We start from the raw sequence: 21,930 nt of genomic DNA on the forward strand, positions 1-21,930 counted from the left end.
AACAGTACATAGTCACATTCTTTTTATTCCAACCCGCTTAAGTGCACAACACATACATGTTATTTCTTCAAAATCATTTTATTGTCAAGCAGCTTTATAATCTTCACTGTCACAACAAAATGGAATGAGACACTTAGTGAGTCTGGAATGTTTCAAGTTCGATCCTATATATGCTACCGGTTTTGCTGTCTGTCTCATTTCTATATTCAATTCGTAAATGTAATAATTCTCAAGTGGTTTTACTCTTCAAACCATTGAAACAAAAGTTATTTTTCTACAGTAATTCATAGGAGGTTGATATTGGCATTTAGAATTTTTCTTCTCGGTGATTAGATATTTCCTTGAATATGTTTGGCCAGTCTCTTAAAGTAAAACTGATATTCATTTTTCGGTTGTATTGAAAATAACTCTAATTGATATTCATATTTCTAATTCCATGTATACTATAAACCATTCTCAAGTGACAATGCTTGTAGGGCCAATCTTTCCATCTATTTTTTCGCAAGGGCATGCCAGCCTGAAACTTGGGGCATTCCAGCTTGCAAGTATTAGTAGTAAGGATCACTTTTTGGATCAGCCCACCTTTAGGCTAGTGAGATGATGTTGGATTGTTCCATTTTACCAGGTGGGGTCGCCAAACCTGTGTACCATCTTGTCCTGATCGGCCAGGTCCTTCTGAACTTTCTTCCTCATGTAGAAAATGGGACAGTCTCGGCTGGGAGTGGAGGGAAGAGAGATGCAAGAACATCATCTTCTCTATCTGTTACCCATGAGATACCATACAGACAAAAAACACTAATCAAAAATACACATCAGCCATTGTAAACGCCCGCCTCACCTTTTTCTACAAACTACTTAACAATCATATCAATATAAATACTGACAGTCTACTGAAACCAGTGCAGGAGCGTACACCCACCGTTGAGTCTTACCGTGCCAGGCTGGAGGCCTGCCCTCCTTAGCCTGGGACCTCCCCCCCCTACTTTGCCCCTCGCGAGGTTATCTGGGGGTATTTAAAGTTGAAGTTGAAGTAACCCACAGTGCTTACCTGGTACACAGAACATCCTCGTGCAAACTGCCCTGGCACCGCTGGCACTGGGTCCACAGTCGAGAGAATTTCTCCTCCAGTGCATTCAGCTGCATGATCTGGAAGGCAAAGTAAAAAGGACTCTACTTAACAGGGTCAGAGGAAAGATATGTCATTCAAATGGGGCCATCTAAAATCAGTTTCAAACATTGACCTCCTGATATGAGTTGAGTGTTGTGTCTTATTCCTGTGAGAACTGCAGCTTACCTCCTTTTGGTAGATCTCAGACTCCTTGTCCTTGCAATACTTGCAGACGGCTGTTCCCTCCTTCTGTAGGACAGTCTTACAGCCGATACAGGTGCTGCGTTTCTTCACAAAGCCTGCAAGGGCGCTGATCTTCGACGAAACGACAGTCTTACTCAGGGTGTGCTCCCCCTCTGGTAGGGTAGAGGAGGAAATGGTCAAGACTCTGGAAGATGATACTCTCTACATAGTAGACAATAACCTCTACTATCCCCTATAATACAGATTTTTACCTAACACAACAAAAAAGCAGACACTGTCAGCATCATTGACCAAAAAACTACTTAATAGTTATAGACACACAAACAGAGAGAATAAAGACTTCCGACACTTACTGAGTAGGACAGAGGTGGCCTTGGACTCTCCCAGGATTGGCTCAAAGATGCGGAGGAGAGGTTTGGAGAGTTGCTGGTCCAGGTAGTACTTGGTGTCGATGGGGATGTTGTTCTCTAGTACATAGATGGGGTCCTGCATGGACATGGGAGGTAACCCAATCAGCACAGTTTCACTACAACATGGTAAGTACAAATAGTGTATTGTTCACAGTGCATTAGGATTCCTTAATATGCTACTACTGATGTTACCTCAGACTTCATGTATGCTGCTGTTCCCTTGGCTGCAGCGATGATGACATACGGAACACGGTCCCCTAGGTTGGGAGCACTCCCCGCATCTCTCTTTCTCATCCTACAACAGAAGCAAATAAAACTCATTCAGAACATCAGTTATTTGTTTATGACTCTATCACTCTAACTTCCAAGCATAACAGTACAACTTTGCTATTAACCCTTGTCCTGCTGGACTTTTTTTACCCTATAGTAGTCCCTGTGCTGGGCTTTTTTGACCCTATTTAAAGGAGGGGTACTGCTTTAACTTTGCTATTTTTTTAATACTTTGCCTACAAATAACTTTATAAAGTTATATATCAATACAAAGCTAAGAGTCTCTACTTTTCAGAAATATATTGCAAATGTTGCCTGCACCTACCTGTATTGATTGATAATGGCAATAAATCAATATAAAACCCTTTTTTCAAAAACCTTTTGTATTGAAGTATCTGAACCATATAAAAAGTACCAATATCAAAGCTGCAGCATTCCTGACACATCCTGACAACATCAGAGCGAAATCTATGATGAAGAAGTTCACCTAGGTATCTCAGCAGGTAGGTTTATGACCATACAATGTCCACGGTGCTGAACTGGCTTTTCTGTAGAAAACCTGAGCCATTTAGAATTAGTATACTTCTTTCTTTACCTCTATTACAATCACTTTCCTACACATCAGCTGAAAGCTTACAACAGGTATTATCTTTGGAATTACAAACAAAGTAATATAATTGAATACAAAGGTAATAAAGATACAAAAGGCAATAAAAAGTACATTATTCCACAAAGTTTCCATATACTGCTGCATAGCACCAACACAGAGGTCTCTACCAAGACTACAATGTTGCTGACCAGTCTTGGCAACATCAGAATGATACATGTGAAGAAGTAAAATACACAGGTATTGTAACAGGTGAGTACATGTATATGGTTGTAGACTGCCCTTGGTGCTGAACTCACTTTTGAGCAAAATCTACACTCTCATACAGAACAGTACACTTCATGCTGTAGCCATAGAACAATTGACATTCTAGCTTTCTATACATGAGTGGAAAGCTTATAGTCTAAACTTTCTTGTCATATCAACATACAGTTGTTACAATCTATACTAAAGGCTATATTATAATAGAGAAAAGCAATAAAAAGTACATTATTCCACTATGCTTTCATATGCCTTTGTATAGCATCAACACACAGGTTTCTACGAAGACTACAAAGTTTCTGACCAGTTTTGACAACATCAGAATAATATATCGTATTATATGTAAAGAAATACGAATTGCAGATATTATAACAGGTGAGTATATGGCTATCAAAGTCTGAGACTGGTCAGCCCCACAATAGAAATCATGCACCACTTCCCCGCCAGCGACCACGTCCACTACCTCCTCGGGCACGTCCACGCCGTCCTGGGTAAGTGCCCCGAGCTCTTCCACGGCTAAAAGTAGCGTCAGCGCCGCTTTCAAGTTCATCAGCAACGTGTAAGGGTCCCTCTCCGTTTGCCCCGACATGTCTTCGAGGCCGATGTTGTGACTCCCCGTCTTCGCCAGAACTGTTACTGATTTCAGCGGAATTTTCGCTTGATAAAGGATATTCCACCACTGAATCGTTCGTGAAAATGTCCTCTAGAACGTCTTCGACCGTGTACCGATCCATTTTGGCGTTTAAACACCGATATTGCCGCCAGAAACACGAAAAAAATATCTCTCCGAAAACATACCAGCAGACGACGCACCATGATGGCTGCCTCATTAACATATGGCCTCATTAACATATCACGCATGCGTCTTGGGACGAATTGCGCAACAATAATTTTGACCCTTGACCCCGACGATGTGGCAACACTTTGTTACTTCCGGGTTTCGGGGGTTACGCGGGAGTTTGACGCGTTCGTGCCGGAAATGCCCCAAGCGCCTATATATAGGCGGTCCGCAGGACCCGCACATTATGCGTAGCGCCTATATATAGGCGGTCCGCAGGACAAGGGTTAAAGGACAACCATTAAGTTGGCATAACAGTACAACTTTGTGACGTAGGACGACCATAACGTTCTTTAAAGCCCCGGTCACATACATCAATGCATGTACTCCTACATGTACACCAGCAATGGTATGTTTCTCCAGCTTGATAGCGCCATGTGTCATTGGTTTGAGAAGCTGTGGGAGCAATAGTTCAAACATATATATAGCAGCCAGTCCCTTGTCCCACCTTTCTGCCAGCTCCACATGTGCCTGTTTAGCTGCGTACTCCTCGCCCTCCTTAGTCAGCTCCTTGGTGATGACCAGCTGGGAGATGTCCACACGGTTACACAGCAGGTCTGAGATCACCTGCTTGGCATGGTCTATAGCACCTTGGGGATCCCTGGGAGAGCATAGAAATAGTATGCAAGAGGTTTACTTATCAAACATTCACATGCTTAACTGTATATGTGGTTCTACCAAGCTAAATCAGTGCACGTTTATTTTAGGATAGAGACTATGCGCACCACAACTCAACTGTTAGGGCACTATAATCCATCGATGGATATCTAAATCATCATATTCAGACCCTGACTTATTACTCTCAACAAACTTCTACAGACTACTCTTAATACATTAAAAGAACACTAAGCCAACACATTGGGTGTCACACAGTAGACTGTCTTCCCTCTGGGCCTAAGTAAATCTACATAATGTATTTATCTTCGCCGAGTACTTGTACTCGGAGAAGATTATGTTTTCGGTTGAAAAATCTGTTGGGTGGGTCTTTATGTATGTCAGGAGCATAACTCAAGAAAACTTCGATGAATCTTTATGATTTTTGGTAGGTGTGTAGTGGTTGTGCAAATGAAGGTCAAGTTCAAAAATGGTTTACCTGGCGTTTTCCAACAGTACTGCAGCAGACTTTGCATTTTTGTGTGTTTGTATGTAGGCAAAAAAAGTGACGGAAACGTTGATGGATCTTCATGATTTTTTGCAGGTGTGTAGATGTTGTGAAAACGGAGGTCAAGTTCAAAAATGGTTCCCCTGGCATTTTCCGTCGGCACTGCAGCGGGCTTTATATGTGTGTGAATTTGTATGTCGCCAGCATAACTCGAGGTGCTGTTGACGGCTGTGCATGATATTCAGTTGGTAGGTAGGAGTGTTAAAGAGGAAGGTCAAGTTCGAAAATGGGCCTCCTAGCGAATGATTAAGGTAGTGCAGCTGAGTTTTGAATTTTGTGGTCGAATTTTCTGGAAGTGCCAGGTTCATGATTTTTCACCAATACATAGGGTCTGGAACAGGGAATGGGTGGTGTAAGTTCGGTCCCCCTAGCGGCTTGTTTGGACCTGCAGTTGGCGTTTTTGTTGAAAACTTTGGAGGTGAATAACTACAGAACGGGTCGACGGATCGTCATGATTTTTGGTATGTTAATAGCATGGGTAATGTTTTACATAATCAAATACATATTACGAAAACCAGGAACTAATTTGCATAATAAATGAAGAAAGTTTATTAATCCGCTTAAAGTTTGTGGTCCAATTTTTTGCAGGTACTAAGGTTCTGATTTTTTGAGTGGTAGATAGCTCTTGGGGCAGAGAGTAAGTGATGTAAGTTTGGGCCCCCTTGCGGCTTGCCTTAAACTGCAGTGGGCCTATTTGTTTGTAACTTTTGAGGAGGATAACTCAAGCAGGGGTTGATGGATTATTCTTGTATTTGGTATGTATGTTCCTTAGGTGATGATCAGCATAATGATATGCTCATTATGCAGATCATGACCTACTTTACGTAATAATTGGCATATATAGGACTGCCGCACCATAGTACCCGGCATGTGTTAGTACACACCAGGCGTCCAGAATATAGGTCAACAGCTGGCGTCCTGAATCTAGGTCAACAGCTAGCTTACTAGCTGGGCAATTGAAAAAACAGGACTAAAATGTATCTGTTATGTTTGGTATGAAGATTTAAAAGTGGATGTGGCGCTGAGTTCTATGTTTGTGCCCGTTTATATGCATTTTAGTCGTATTCTAGTGTTCGTTAAAGCTTGTATCAAGGTCTTCATATAGTTCAGTTACCAGGGTTAACCCTTTGTAATAGCCTTAGCCTTTGGTAGCCCTGGCTGTACTTATCTACAGCTGAAAAAACAAATAGAAACAAATCACCTTTGAAAACTGTGTCATCCTTCACTGAGAAAGAAAGGCTAGTAATTATCGATTATAATCGAAATATCAATCATTCAAATTACCTCATTTGAATTATTGCTGAGATTATACTAAGATAACAACACTATGCTCGTAAATGACAGGACTTTTTATAGCTGAATTGATATAGACAAGCCAAGTTAAACAATAAGATGCTGATTATGCAAAACAGGGTCTAATATTTGATAGAGTTATACTTCTTCACTACGTTTCGAAAATCCATCCAGTTTTATTGCGTATCTTATTACCTGGATATCTAACCGTCATTGACATTCCATGAGAGGACTTTCAGACCTGTGGCATATCAAGCCACTGAGAAAGAGGGGAACATTGATAGATATTATTTAAGCAAATAAAAACTTGAATTTATTTATTGTTTAGAAAAACGGCTATGCCATATTGGTAACGTTGGGTAACATAAATTCGTGGGGTACTTAAATTCGGGATTTTTCGAAAACGGTGTATTTAGGGATATGTGGTAGATGCAACATCAGTAATACCGATAGAAATGCAAACTTGACAGACTAACGTATTCAGAACACTGTCTGAAAAGCTTCGATAACCATGCATTAGAAGTTGGCGACGTCAAAAACTCTCCGTCCCTTATTGACAGAGTCTGGGGGCTTCGTGGGAGACTCACACTGCACGGTTGTTAGCTGGTTTATAAGACAAATGTCACATCTCCTGCCTGCTAAACACAATTATTTACAAGACAACTTATTACAATCTCTTTTGCTAACCTGCAACTGGATTCTAAGTGTGATCAATCATCAAAACTCCTCTTTGTTGCTACAACCTACGGCACGTGTATTTTCCCGCCGCCATATTGTTACCCAGAATCATGTCGTCAAGCAGACGACAAAAGGTTTGTGAGGAACACTTTTTTGTCTAAATGTTGCGTGTGATAGTGGACTGAAGACGATATTTTCCTCAAAGTTTGCTCCTAACACAACAAGGAACACATGGACATAGTAGTATAACCATTGCTACGGCATCCAGCTAACTTGCCATGAATAATGTACACGTTGCCATGACGGTGGGGATCGACTTTGAGTGACGTTCTACCGACTCAACAAACGGGATGTAATCGAATGCCTGATGTGTGCGGTACGGCCGTTTTTTCGTGTATTTTTTTTTACTTGGACACATCTATATCCATAGCACTCTCCTCAAGCCAAGGATGGAACGAATAGCTGCTGTATAAAATGTGATTAGCGGTAAGATATTCAAGACGAATCTTCTCTCCCGAATTAATGTGCCCCCCTGTCCGACAGCACCGTAATTGTGCGTGCGGCGGACGGTAGTTTCAAGTTGAAATATTATGGTGTCAGCACGACTAGAGACAAAATCTACCATATACATGATTAGTGCAAAGATAGTTCATGATACTGACAGAATAATAGAAAAAAAGGATGGTTTATTGTTCTGCTAGATTGATTTTAGTCAACCATTATCGGAAAAATCCCGAATTTAGGTTACCCAACGTTAAATGGCGGGAATTTGGTACTTGCATCTGTCGGTACAATTCATATTATTTGGCGAAGATATGAGGTCGTGGAACTCTAGTTATATATAATGTAGTTACATGCCTAACTAACAAGACATGCATTTCTATAGTCACCTGTAGATGAGGAGTTTCTGCAGACATGTGTTTATGAGGTGAGCCACTAGGGGGCAGTTGTCACGGCGCACAGTCTCAATGCCCTTACAGTCCATCTTGTCATGGACCTCGGGGCGAGTGAAGTACAGCCCAGCATAACGTTTCTTGTTGATCAGCAGATAGGGGAAATACACCTGGCAGCGGCACAACAAAAGGAGCAAAAGGGCTGAAAATTTACCCAGGTTTGAAAATGTACTGACAAGAATCTATAAAAAAACAGCCAACACAACAAACAATAGAATTCTTTTTTAAATGCCTCCAGAAATCTTGAGTTCAATATACTTAAATGACACTCAAACTAATGTGTTACATTAAGAAAGTAAAGTCCTTTCCAACCTTTTCGAACTCCAGTTTGACAGGATGAGGAAATTTTGCTGAGATAGCCTGTGCTGCCTCCTTCCCCAGTTCCATGGCTTCTGCCACAGTGTCCACTCCAAACTTCACCATAACGGAGTCTGTGTCACCATAGATAACCTGCAGACATAGCAACTTTGTAGTGCTCCATACTTGACGTGTACTCTATTTGACCTGCTGCCTTTATAGCCATGTGTGTCAGAATTAGTTTAACCCAGTACATTTTGTGACCCAACCCAGCACAGTTGTATTTTGTAAAACCTGGATGATCATTATTTCTAAAGTTATATTGATGAACATAGAAGCACAAGCCAAGGAGAGCGTTTTTTCTAAAAAAAGGGGCGTGGCCTTATAAATCTTGATGACATAATCATGACTTCATACTAATTTGCATAAATTATCACCTTGCTATAAGGTACTACCTGAACAAAATTAAGGTTGAGGAAGGTATATAAAGCTAAAGAAAGGGTTTTTCAAAAACATCCTAAAATCCCTCAGCCACCCTTCAACAATACCTTACGTTAGTGCCCCATAATAGCTCACAGTGGCAGGACATCACTAGCACTATGAAACCCACCTTAGCGTCATGTTTGTGCCCCAGTGCGATCCTGTAGGTCTCCTCCACAAACTGTCTGGTCTGTTCAATCATTGTCCTGCCAAAGGATGTCACACTCTGAGGAGAAAGAACACAATCAACATTCATAATATAGCAGTTCAGTTGTTTCTATATTAACAAGTGGAATACTGCAACTGCCTGTGAGGCTGTATCTATAAAATGCAGCAAAGTCAAAGCAAATTGTGGTCTCAAATGAGAAAAAGAAGACCTCAAAGATTTGCACAAACTGACAAAGTACAGGCAACAAAATACATGTACCAGGACAACTGAAACTGCATGCTACACTAACAACAGAGCTGAGCATATGATTCTACAACAGTGCTGATAGGCTGACACCCACCTGAGATATCTCCAGACATGGCAGCTTGCCGACCTGCGCTCCTGTGAACCCGTACACAGAGTTAGCGCTGATCTTCAGGGCCAGCTGCCGCCCGTCCAGCACGGACTTACGGAAGGGGTCAGTCTCTTTCTTCAGGTCAGCTTTGGCTCTATCGGTAAAGCATGAGACATTTTTATACAAGTAGAGAAACACAGGTCTGTTTTGTACAATATTACAATTTCATACTATGGTGGGAATAATGCTGGAAGCTATGAGCCACTTCTGACAGATGGAAAGAGCATATTTGTCACAACAAGCTCACATCATGGCCATCAGTACTGTTTTAACAAATTATATTACACTGTCAGGAAGACTTGACCAAGCACGACTCACTTCTTTCTTGCAGACAGCAGGCTCTCCAAAATCTCTGGCAGCAGACCCTTCCGCAACGTCTTCTTGACAAAGAAGTTTCCAGAGGGAGTCTTGATGAACTGGTCCGGGCTCAGGCTGTAAAGACAAAACATTTCTTACCCAAAAGATCTAATATTTTTAAAATACTGTAAATTCATTCATTTCCACGGACACTTACTTTTGTGGTTATAAGCAGAAAGTAGATTTTTGTGGTGTCTTAAGTTTGCTGTTGAAACAATGTTGTATTGCTGTAGCTACCGGTATGCCATGGAAATACATATTTGCAGTGTCAGGAATTTACGGTGGAAAAGTCACCATAAAAACGGTCAAAATGAAACTATTGCACGCATTTCAATATTTAAAGTATTGTGTTCATGAAGAGGTTACCATGTGTAATAACATAATGATACCTTACCTTGCCCTACTGCTGGGGGTGCTGAGTAGTGTGGTGTAACACAGGTTATGGGCCATCATGATGGAAGGGTACAGCGACGAGAAGTCCAACGTTGCTATTGGGGTGTCATAGTACCTGTGGGCAGAGATCACAATATAAACTTTGGGATACACCTAGACCAGCATACAGAAATCATCATGTTAGACTGCATTCAAAATACATCCTGTATACTTAATAAAAGAATCACCATGAGAATGGGAGCCTGAAATCATCTTATACATGTACCATTGTGTCTCCAGTCCTGCCATTTGCACATTCACCACAATACCTTTACAACATACTTAACAACCCTCTGTGCAGCAGGAGGTTACCAGGTACACTATCTGTAACTTGGATAATGTTCTATTGGATTCTACATTAGTTTTGCAAAATCCTCTTTTGCGGTTGCCATGGTGAACAAGAGGACCCACCCCTTGGCTGGCTCGATGACCGTGGCTCCTTCATACTGCTCATCAGACACGCTGGACTGCATGGCAGGAATCACCAAGTCCTGCTCTCTGGCCTGGTCAACAACAAGCATACAAGTTACTGGTAACTGTTAGGTATGTAAAGACATGCCTATGATTCAATAGAGGTCTTCTCCCGACATCTGTGTGGATTAGCCCAAGTCACAATAATAAGTACATTAAAAAACAATACAGGTGCAAACAGTCACAAAATAGCAGAAATGAAGACTACATTTCTATAAAATCAAATAAGTACACCAGAGTTAAGTATCCTGAACCTTTCAAAATGAGGTCCATGTTCGTTTGTTTGTTTGTTTGTTACAAATTGTTTACTGACCTTCCTGAGCAGCTGTGACATGACCTTGATCTGTTGTCCGCGGGTCAGGAGGTACGTGAGTGGCACGCCAGTAACACGAGCCATCTCCATGTAGTTGATCACGCTCATGAGTTTGTCCAACAGGCGCAGCGGCAGCAGGGCATCCTTCAGACAGTACACCGCTAGACGGCGCCGCGTCTGGTCGGTACCGTTCTAGGAAATTAAAAAGGTAAAATCAACAAATAGAGACTGTTGGCTTGTAATTTAGACAGACTTTTAGCTAGGATTTATAGACAGAAGGGGGAGGGTTTCTTTAACCAAATAGGCAATATTACACTGATTTACAAACAACATTCGTTTTGTAACTGCCCTCCTACCTAAATGCTTGGCTGGAGAACAAGGTTTTGAGATCTCAATTACTGGCAGAAAGGACTTTCTTTTACATATACCTGTACTTATATTGCAAACTACACACTAACTAGACCAAGAGACATTGTGTCAGATAGCCACCTGCAGGTCCGTGATGATGGAGTGATGAACATCTTCCTTCTGCTGCTGCAGGAAGTGGTACGACACGGCATTCAGCGTGTAGGATCGCAGCTTGTAGTCCCTCAATAAAACCTGTCACATGTGAGAGAAAAGGGAATACTGACTGGAAGTTCTACAATTAGTACAAGTATGTACAGTCAAACCTGGTCTAACGACCACGTCCAAAAGACGACCATCGGCTCAAGACGACCGATTTCGGTCGGTCCCGATTTTTTTCCCCATAGACACAAGCATTAAGCAATGTGTAAAAGACGACCGCCTGTCTTGTGTGACCGCGACCAGCCCCAATCTGGACCGAAAGCGACCAAAATGTTACCGAAGACGACCGCGTCATTTCCAATGTGTGGCGGCGTCGGTTATTATGCTAAGTTGCCGGAAATCACGGTTGGTCGGCATGTTTCGCTGCGCGGAAAAATCAAAATGGCGCTCGTGGTCATAGGTCATCGGGATACTACTACTATTATGTGGGTGGGACTATAGTGTGCGGTGTGATTTACCGTACATTTAATTGCACAAAATGTTAACTTATTTCATCAAAGACATTCTTTGAATAAAGGAAATATGTATCCATACATCATATTTTATTTGTAATATTTCATTCTGTAGATAATAGTTTTTTTAACACAATGCTCGCCTATGCTTCAAGTGAAGTGTCCCAAGTAAACAACGTCTCGCTAGAGGTATTTTGTCATCAAATTTCTAGCGTTTTGGCGGTTTTGGACATTTAAAACCCACATCAGGAGCAAAAACAAAACATGCACGATATTTTCATGGATAACATTGCTATAAAGAGCCAGTATTTTCTCTGCGGCGCTGCCGATCTTGAAAGAATGCTCTCGAACCTATTTGCTAAAACCCAAGCCGCCATTTTTTTTCGGCCACGCCGGCGAATTCTTTTACACAAAGAACCTTGTCGGAAAAATACAAACGCCGGTTCGTGATTATTAACTTGAAAGAAAGGTTGGTAGACAACTCGGGCACCGATTGAACCGACCAAGGGCACAATAACATTTGATTTTCCATGGTGCCTTGATTCCAAGCCAAGCTTATGATTGCACTGTGCTGATTTTCTTTGAAGAACAAAGGAAATGGCGACCAAGGTTTCAGACAACTCTCTAGCTAGTGCTTTAAAAAGGGTCGTTTTCAAGCGGGGTTCAGTTCTTTTCGTACGAACACGATGGCGAGCAAACCGAAGTTGGAGAAGAAGACGTTGACGTTGGGAGAGAAGATTGAGGTGATCCGGCGGTACGAGAAAGGTGGGGTTGGAGCGCGTGGCCTTGCCCAGGACTTCGGCGTGGGGAAGACTCAGATTCAATTTACTTTAAGACTAAGTAAATTGTTCAAGACCTAGTGATGAAAGATGTATAAACTTTACAATGTATGTTAAGTATGTAATGTATGTACATGTATGTAACATTTGATCAGTTTTGTATGGACCTAATTTATGTAATATGTCTAGAATGTAAAACTCATGTAAAGTACTTTGCACCACATGTAATTAAACACCATTAACTTTGAAATTTGTGTGTCTGTCGTATCTTGTCATTTTGCATTATTTCTAAGAAGACCACTTGTCTAAGATGACCACTTTAGATAGGTCCCCAGGGTGGTCGTCTTAGACAAGTTTGACTGTACCTCCAAATCTGATAAATGATTGACAGGTTTGCAGACGAGAGACCGTGACGTCTTACCTGCAGCAGGTCGAAGGTGACACGACCCTCCATGTTGACGATCTTGTTCTCCCGTTTGCCCATCTGTTTGGACTGGATGTTCTGATCCTTGATAACTGACCGCACGCCTTTCATCCGACCCAGGAAAGGGAACTTTTGCACCTGTAAAGATGACAATGCCTTGTCAATACAGATAAAGACTGCGGCAGCTTTAAACCCATGACATGTTGGCAGCTTGTCATATGTTACAAATCATTCCTCCAATCAAATCTGAGTCTTTAAAGGACAATGTCAAGTACCTTTCAAGCCGAGAGCTATAACAAAATTCTCCAATTCTATACCTTTGATCTTTCCATAACTAATGTTGCAACCTTCAGTCTACAGTATTCTTCCATAACGTTCATATTTGTGCTGCTATTTACAACTTCCCCATTGTTTGTTGGAATCCTGTTTTTTTCACATCCTCGAACCTCAACTGTCTAAAAATTTACTTGCTATACCAACAGTGCTTTAACAGTACATGTACTTTCATAATTCATCTCCATATAATATTATCCCTTCTTTCCCACCTTCAGAGTTGCAGCCCTCTTCATGAGATATGGTAGGTCAAAGTTCTGGATGTTGTACCCTGTCACCAAGTCTGGATCCACCTCACGGATGAAACTAGCCCACTCTGCCAACATGTCCGCTTCCTTCTTAAAGGATAGGACCTTGCGAAAAAGGAGGGGGCAGGGAACAATGTTACAATATGCCATGAAGGAGGATAAATAATACAACAAAGTATAAAAGACTATGCATGCATATAAGCCACAACTTATGTCTTATAAGATCAAGTAAGATCACATAGGCATCTCCTATTTACCATCACTGGCACTGCTTGAAGTACATGTATATGTTGCATGCTAAATTTGAGGAATGACAAGACAACATTAACACAAGATCTGAAACTATTGTAACAATAAATGAAGCTCTGTAAACAGGATTTATACGGCATGTACTGACCTTTGACCCAACAATAGGGGCACAGGTGTTAAGGGTGAAAACGTTGCGTATGAACGGTTCTCGCTCGCCCTGTCGCACCACCATGTTGGCAATCTGGATCACAGAATCCTTCTCTGGCTCAGGGAAAATACCTGTGTGGGGGAACACAAAGGCATTTACACAACCCACTATGAAAAGTGATTATTTTGCAACAATGCCACGAATACTTTGCTAAGTACTGACACTTGCAAACCTAAACTTAAATAACTGCATGTTTTCATAGACCAACCTACTTTCGAGGCACCCAAAATATAGCAGACACATGGATGTAGGTAACTGTTAACTTACCTTTCCTGCCTGCACACTCAATGTCAAAGCTGAGCACACGGAGTGGTGCAATCTTCAGCCACTCGCCCTCAGCAGGGTGTGACACAAACTCCTCCCAGGACACGTCCACCTCGATCTGTGCCAGGGACTTCATGAGACCTCCAGATCTGACTCGGTACTTCCCAGGAGGCAGCTCAATCCAGTTACAGCCGATCACTCCGGTGTCGACCATGAACCTAGAAAAAAATGACGAAGATATGGGTAGAATATAAATTTTTAGATGACTAGAAAAGCAAGGTATCATCTGGTTGAAGGTTTCAGTTTCAGTTTGTTTCTTTAACCAGGAATATATTTTGAAAGGTGGCGCTTTTCAAAGACTCCTTCGAAGGTCTGTCTTAAAACCAGATCTTTGTTACTGATTGGCTGGTGACTGTATTTTTGCCAGCTTTTCAGGTTGCTTCAAGGGAAACAGATGACACAGACAACCAGGTACGAGATTATACGCTTGTAAAAACAATGTACATAGATGTAAGGAAACTAAGGATCCCCTTGGTAGAGGCTGAAGAAGAGACTGTCAAATTTCTAATTGAATCCTTAACTGAAGGTTTCACAGCCCATGCAACTTCCTTTTTTCAGAAATACACCTAGTAGGGCGATCCCAACCTTCCAAAACTCACCTGATCTCAAAGTCAACGTTGCTTTCAAAGGACTGGTATCCATGGAGACCGTACCCCGGGCAGGAGAAGCCCTGCTCCAGAAGTCTCTTGGACGGGGCAATCAGACGGGGCAGTGCCACGGTGATGCGCAGGAACGACAGCTTCTGGTTACCATGGAAACCATACATATCTGGAAGGAGTGGATGTTTTCATGATGACAAAAAAATACTAACTATGAGCATATACTACTACTTAATCTGAGTTGCCTATAGTATATATATATAGATTCCCATATCAACAGGTAAAGATATCTACACCACAAGAACTTACATTTACTTCCGCGGTGGGTTTATTTCGAGGTACGTATAGTAGGGAAAAGAAGGTTTTTGCCGTGTTTTAAAATTGTGGTTGAAATAATTCTGTAGTACATGTAGTAGTGATGGTAGTAATATATTGGAAACGCATATTCGCGGTGTCATGAATTCACAGTCAAGAGGTCACAATGAAAACCGCAAAAATAAAACCAATGCAGAAGTTTCAATATCTACAGTAACTTTTAGCATATATAGACTTGACCTGTCCTGGAATGGTACAATACTCACTCTCCCTCTCCATCATCTCTACAGCCAGCACTGCCTGCTTCACGTTGTCCTTGTTTGACCTCATGTCATTCAGAACAACCTTGTTCAGCGCATCTCTGAACTGTGCACAGTGCTCAGCCTGGAAGGTGGTAGGTTTATAAGAGTTAATTGGTATAACAACTCTCCTTTAGCTGTCTACCCAAGTGACAACTACACTTCCAGGAGAGCGAAATACAATACATAGATAACATAGAATTACTGTACATCAAGATACAGATGACATCATTATGAAAGTACAGTCAACATACAATGATTTCAAACTAACAAAATGAATGTGTTTCAATTTTTGGAATCATGCATGTGTTTCAATAGTTGTGGTTTGAATTTCCGGCGTGATGGCATGGTTTGTAACTCATATCACAGACTGTTCCATTCTGATATAGTTCTGTATGTGAGATATTTTTTTCTAGGTAGATACTGTCATATAAGTTATAACAACAAACTCCATACGATACAAAAGATACAACAAAAAGACAGCTCATGATGCTATGTTATAACATACTGACTTCTAATAGAACAAGACACTGACCTTGAACTCTGGTTTGGCAGGCACATAGAAGTATGGTGAAAATCCGTGAACGTGGCACACCACACTGTTCCCCTCCATTGTTACACCAAACATGCGGACAACAGGCACAGGCCCGACACTGGAGCCTGGCATGCCATCCATGGGGGCACCTGCACATTTGGATAAGGCAGATATCAACTTGTGACAACATCCTGTTTTTCAAGAATGTGTTATTTGTAAACATATCCTTGGATTTTACGCTATCATAGATCTATATATCAAAATCCCCTATTCAATGGAATGGAGAGAAGAAAATATTGAGAACACGCATTGAGTGCACCCATGTATAGACTGTAATAGACCTAACCCCCTACCTATGTAATGGTCCAGGTCGATCTGCTGAAAGCTGATGCTGTCTGTGCGGGCGTTCAGACTGGGTGGTGGTGGGCGGACCCACTTCTTACGGGTGATGGCAGTTACAGGTCCTGTAGATAGACAATAATCCAATTACTACAACATATCTACGTTACAGGTCAAAATGCATTTCCAGTGTGAGAAAACATGGCTAACGTGAAGTAACAGAAAGAGGACATTTCATCATCATTCAGGCACAGGCCTCTGCATAGTTGCCTGCTTATATAGGTAGGACACCTGTATCTGTATCTACATAGCCGGTTTAACCGCCTATACATTTTTCCTTTCTTTCTACTTGGCATTAACAAAAGCAGTTCCTTCTAGGAGGAAGGGCCGGAAGGCATCTACAAACCTCTACTAACGGGCCTAGACAGCATTTATAGAGAAGGTGGTCCAACTTCTTAAGACAAATGAAAGATGGACTGTCATGTTTATAAAATCTGTGCTAACAATCTACTTGAACTAAGTTGAAGCTTTATGTTGTGCAAGTCCAGTGGTTAGCGATCTTGCCTCTGGAACTAGAAGCCCCGGGTTCGATCCCGACTGTGTCGCTCACCCGACATGCACGCTACCGGAAAGGATCGCAGTCCTTAGGACGGGACGTTAAGCCGTGGTCCACTGTTCATTGTGCTTGTCGAAAAGAGCTAGGGGAATTTCCCCGGTACAATGAACTTGTAAATACTGTACATAGCGTCTGTCTTCTCTGTCATGACCAGTGGAAGAGTAGCTCATCTGTTCATTGAGTTCATTTGAGCTAAACTGGTTCGAGATCCCTTTCCTTTCCTTTCCTGATACCCACCATCCGCCGCCCCAGTCTCCTCCTCCATCTCCTCCATCATCGCCAGCTGTGCTTCAAAGTCCAGCGACTCGTCCTCATCATCCCAGTCTGATGAACGTGCTTTCTTCGCACTCGGGCCGGGGGTGGGCTTCTTTCTTTTGGAGTCCATGGTAGATTCTGCCAGACAAAATAATAAATTGTATAGATGACTTGACCGCTAAATTAATGTTTATACTACGATCACATTCAAATGAAGGAGAAAAGGCACGAACCCTGTCGTGATGATCTTTGGTAGAGTCGCTAATTTTGAACTCTTTGCAATGTTGTACAGAAAATACATAACCCTATTTATTGACAACAAACTGTCACCTTAGGCTTGTGCCTCCATGGCATTGGTTATCATTTCTGTACGTGTGAGACGTGGCCACTTGATTAAAGATTCATACATTTGTGTTTGAATAACAACACAACCTTTGCCATGATTCGTATAATTTATTTCACACTGTCAACAGCACCTTCTATGCGGTGGCAGCCATCATTTTTAGACAATTTCGTGCTAACCATGTGAACTTGAAGTTTGCATTGATAGAGTAGTAGTGTTGCTATGGGTGGTTGATTGGTTATATCGCATAAATTTGTCTATGAATGAAAGAGAAAGTTCTGAAACTGTGGTGGGAGGGGGGCGATATGATACGCAGTGACATATTCCTACTTTTAGTTCCGGATAGATCTACGGCAAGCGCTTTGTCAAAAGTTCAAAAGAAAGTGTTATTAATGCCTAAGCCTTATGTAAGAAACAAAGACCTACCTAAAGATCAGTTGTTGTGGGTCTCAAAAACCAACCAGGCCGCCACGTTTCCAATCCGCGCTGGAACATCGGCAGCACAACTTGAAAATGGCGGGAGATTTTTGGTCAAAATTTGTTATCTTGGTCTTCATTGGCCATCTTACGACTGTAACTGAAACAAGGGTGTTCATTGGCTTAGGCTTGATGATATCAAACTTTGAAGTCGACACTCTGTCAAGGACATCTAGTGATAAATGGATAACATTTCAACAGAACTGTATGTTGATGAATTATTTCAGCGTGGAATTATTTCTAGGACTGTACACGACTCGGCATGACGTTTGTTGCAAGAATCAAGTAACTCGCTGTGAGGCTCTCAGATCTAGATGTCCCGGATGTGATTTCTTCGGGCGCATGCGCTGATCGGCCTTTTCCCGTGGCTGCCATCTTGGCTAGATCGTCAAGTAAGTACACGCTAGAATAGCCATCTAATATCTCCGTCATCGAAAAATATCAGACAACCCAAACCATATCCTCTGAAAGCAGAAAGTCTTGGGAATTAAAATATGTGGAACTTTTAATGATAAGGTTTTCAAACCCACCATAAATTGACCCTCGTTATGCACGATTCCGCTATGGAGGATTCCCATTCAGGACAATTTTGCTTAGTATTCATAAGGATGTGCTACTCTACTGCTCAGTCCTGAGTTGATACAAACTGGCTCAGATACCATTGTTATAGGCGTTACACGGTAAAGCTGAAATTGTCTATTTAGGGTACCAAATATGCTATCGTATCGTAACATGTACACACCAAAGTCGCCCTGTGACTAGAACATGTTTGGGAAAAAGTATATGAAAAGTTCATAATTTTTTGCATGTGCACAAAAGATAACAAGGATGGTATTGTATATTCTTTGTTGGTTATGATTTGCGTCCTCTCGACTCTCAGGATGTTGATGCCTAAGAAGAATCGTGTTGCGATCTACGAGCTGCTGTTCAAGGAGGGCGTCATGGTGGCCAAGAAGGACTACCACCTCCCCAAACACCCCGAGCTGGACGTGCCCAATCTTCATGTCATTAAGGCTCTAACGGTAAGGAACACACCACATTTTTAACCTAGACATGCCCAAGCTGCATGCAGCCAAAATACACATTTTCGGGTTATGACAGGAAAGCTGAGTTACAAGTTGTATTTGTTTTCAGAATGTTTCACTTGGCATTTGTGCACTTGTGCATGTGCAGAAGCGGCCACTGATTTAAATGATACAGACATACAGTGTTACTCGTGTTATGTTAGAGAGACATTCTCATTCTCGACTCATGAGTAGTGTTGTTAATACTTCATGAGTATAGTAGTGTTGTTAATACTTATAGCTTCTCCCACTGTCATCCAATGTGTATTGCTACTTTGCCAAGTAAGTTAGCACACATGACACTGACTGAGTATCCCAGAGATACGCACACACATACACACCCTTGCCCCTTAGTACAATGAAGTGATAATCAGTTTTGCTCCATCCTTCCAGTCGCTAAAATCACGAGGATACGTGAAGGAACAGTTCGCCTGGCGCCATTTCTACTGGTACCTGACCAATGAGGGCATCCAGTACTTGCGTGACTTCCTGCACCTCCCGCCAGAGATTGTCCCAGCAACACTGAAGCGCCAGACACGCCCAGAGACTGCACGACCTCGGCCAACCAGAGGTATGGGGTGGTTTATAAGAACGAAACACCATTATTTTACATTTATGCTCATAGAAGCTAAGTACAGGTCCCTGTCATGCTGATAAAGAAGAAAAACAATTACAGTGATAGAAAAAATACACAACTACTACAAAGACTAGCGTATTCTAGTATGTGCAGGTTCAACTGCTATGCCCACAGTAATGTATACAGCTATGCCCATAATAATGTATACAGTGATTCATCTGTTAAGTACAGGTCGAATACTAATTTGTGTTGATACACGTTTCCTGCTACCTGTCCTGTCAACAAGGTAAACTTTGTAGTTCTCCATAGATGCTTTGGGTTGGCGGAATCACCAGCTGTGCCAATATAGGCCACCTGCTACTTTTTGATATTAGAAAGTGAAATCAGTTTGCCTGTTTCAATCATGTAACTTCTGTGTGTTGACCTCTCTGGTGACTCTTTTCGTTAACGTTATTATATGGCTGTTGACAGGACCTGCCATGCCAGGTGGTCCCAAGGATGGAGAGAGGGGAGAGTACAGACGTGCTGGCCCAGGTAAGCGCACTTGTTATAACCTTCAACTTCAACTTAGCTTGTCCCCTAGATAATCCCATCAGGGGCAAAATAGGGGCCAGTAGGCCCCGGGCTAGGGCGGTCAGGCCTCCAGCCTGGCCTGGAACCTCTCAATTGTGGGACAGGCAACTGCAGCACATGTAGAGGTCTTACTGACAGTACTGAGGCTAACACTTGAGCAAGTGTTTTCGCTGGGCTAGACTACATGTGTATGTTCTTGAAAGTAGGACTAAGTACGGTATTTTGTTTATGATTCCGATTAATCAACCTCAAAGTTGTGATAACAAATGAATAAATTTAGTCAAAAAGAATCTTTGAATCATTATTTCGTTCAGTTAATGTATAGACAGCACTTCTGTCATTGTTAATAGCAGATTTATAAGCTAGCTATTTAGAAAAGCATGGAAAGATGGCAATGTTGGATAGCAATCATTGAATGGCGGTTAGTCTGCAATCCACTGTAGAAGGGTCATCTACCTGCATCGTTTGGTATACAAATGTGTCTGGAAAGATAGGTTTAGGAACAAGATTGTGAAAGAAGAACACAGAAGTTTGCTCCTTGTGCTGTAACTTACTCATGATGATACTAATACGTAACGCTCTTTTCTGCCTCAGGTGGTCTCGGAGACAAGAAGGCTGACGTCGGCGCACCTCCATCACAGCAATTTGAATTTGTGAGTACTTAGTACATTGACTACCATGTTCCATGTTTATTTTTACTGGGAAATACTTTTGAAGAATACCAAAATCCACTTTGTTTTGAATAAAATGTTATTTGGACCAGGGCCCATGAAACTGATTTTCCCTGTTTCGAAAATTCATTTTCATCAATGTCATGTCCCGAAGTTCAGATTTTTGGGAGTGACATTTTTGGCCGTTCCAACAAGCAAGTTTCTGTCCTCGGACAGGTCCTGGAGACAACTCTGATTTGAACACAATATATTTGCAATATTCATACATCTAGCATAGGAAGACAGCAATCATGCAGGGTCTATTTTAAGTATTTATTGTGAAATTTCATTAAGTCTGGCAGACTGGTACATGTATAAAAATTGTAAGCTAATGAACATGAAGCTACCAAGTGTGCTGACTGTTGTTTCCCTTCCTGTTACAGAGAGGCGGATTTGGGCGTGGCAGGGGTGGACCACCTCCCCAGTAGGACCCTGATGGATCACTTCAGTACAGATCTATGTCAATAAACCTTTGACTCTTCAACACTAGTCTGGTGTTTCTGTGTAATTTCATTACTGTAGCATAGTTTGTTTCATTTGTTCGAAACTTTATCTATGAGAAGCTCAAATCAGCCTGTAGGCTGACTTTCCAAAAATATAATGGACTAGGAGCGATAACACCCTGGAATGATGATGAACAGACAAAGTTGAACCACACAAACTGGATTCATCATAGGGGGGATTTTGCCCACAAACTGTCTACAGTCTATGTCATCGCGCACGTCTGCAAAGAAACCCCGTTCCAATGACACCCCGACCGGTGTCACAGAGCCCAGCGTTTCACAGCCTGGTTCGGGGAATGGTGTTCGAACGCGTTCTATTCTTTACAGACATGCGCGATGACATAGACAGTTTGTGGGCAAAATCCACCCTATGACTAACCAGTTTGTGTCGTCCAAGGCACAGAATGGTCTAAGTGTATGGTAATAAGACACAGTTGGACATCT

General features: G+C 41.9%; 3 protein-coding genes across 3 annotated transcripts in view; 1 reads left to right on the top strand and 2 right to left on the bottom strand.

The window, feature by feature from the left end:
- LOC136430257 (DNA polymerase delta catalytic subunit-like) lies at positions 1–18,157 on the bottom strand. The gene is made up of 25 exons (XM_066420703.1): positions 18,009–18,157; positions 17,222–17,377; positions 16,383–16,493; positions 16,030–16,178; positions 15,462–15,579; positions 14,881–15,049; positions 14,225–14,439; positions 13,898–14,028; positions 13,465–13,605; positions 12,917–13,057; positions 11,187–11,297; positions 10,698–10,889; positions 10,325–10,416; positions 9,876–9,989; positions 9,443–9,556; positions 9,071–9,218; positions 8,692–8,787; positions 8,097–8,234; positions 7,722–7,894; positions 4,147–4,299; positions 1,915–2,017; positions 1,666–1,798; positions 1,295–1,464; positions 1,049–1,146; positions 1–715 (listed from the first exon to the last, which is right to left on the bottom strand). Exons 2-25 carry the CDS (start codon positions 17,367–17,369, stop codon positions 619–621), a joined length of 3,255 nt encoding a protein of 1,084 aa, XP_066276800.1. The 5' UTR covers positions 17,370–17,377; positions 18,009–18,157; the 3' UTR covers positions 1–618.
- The window catches only part of LOC136430263 (mitotic-spindle organizing protein 1-like), a 23,755-nt gene continuing 11,091 nt past the window's right edge, over positions 9,267–21,930 (bottom strand). Inside the window, exon 4 of the mRNA XM_066420713.1 lies at positions 9,267–9,278. The gene's annotated coding sequence lies outside the window, so the exon portion shown is untranslated. The remainder of the gene's footprint in view (positions 9,279–21,930) is intronic.
- LOC136430262 (small ribosomal subunit protein eS10-like) lies at positions 18,240–21,467 on the top strand. The gene is made up of 6 exons (XM_066420711.1): positions 18,240–18,451; positions 18,940–19,081; positions 19,517–19,694; positions 20,172–20,234; positions 20,868–20,926; positions 21,367–21,467. The coding sequence occupies exons 2-6, from the start codon at positions 18,941–18,943 to the stop codon at positions 21,409–21,411; spliced, it is 486 nt and encodes a 161-aa protein (XP_066276808.1). The 5' UTR covers positions 18,240–18,451; position 18,940; the 3' UTR covers positions 21,412–21,467.

The sequence above is a fragment of the Branchiostoma lanceolatum genome, chromosome 3 (assembly GCF_035083965.1).
Source record: "Branchiostoma lanceolatum isolate klBraLanc5 chromosome 3, klBraLanc5.hap2, whole genome shotgun sequence".
Taxonomy (NCBI): Eukaryota; Metazoa; Chordata; class Leptocardii; order Amphioxiformes; family Branchiostomatidae; genus Branchiostoma; species Branchiostoma lanceolatum.

Excerpts from the sequence above, each read along its gene's own strand:
- LOC136430262 (XM_066420711.1), top strand. The coding sequence starts at position 18,941 with ATGTTGATGCCTAAGAAGAATCGTGTTGCGATCTACGAGCTGCTGTTC. Across the intron at positions 19,695-20,171 it reads ACGACCTCGGCCAACCAGAG|GACCTGCCATGCCAGGTGGT; the intron begins GTATGGGGTGGT and ends GGCTGTTGACAG. Across the intron at positions 20,235-20,867 it reads GTACAGACGTGCTGGCCCAG|GTGGTCTCGGAGACAAGAAG; the intron begins GTAAGCGCACTT and ends TTTCTGCCTCAG.
- LOC136430257 (XM_066420703.1), bottom strand. The coding sequence starts at position 17,369 with ATGGACTCCAAAAGAAAGAAGCCCACCCCCGGCCCGAGTGCGAAGAAA. Across the intron at positions 8,788-9,070 it reads CATGTCTGGAGATATCTCAG|AGTGTGACATCCTTTGGCAG; the intron begins GTGGGTGTCAGC and ends CTTTCTCCTCAG. Across the intron at positions 7,895-8,096 it reads TCAAACTGGAGTTCGAAAAG|GTGTATTTCCCCTATCTGCT; the intron begins GTTGGAAAGGAC and ends TGCCGCTGCCAG.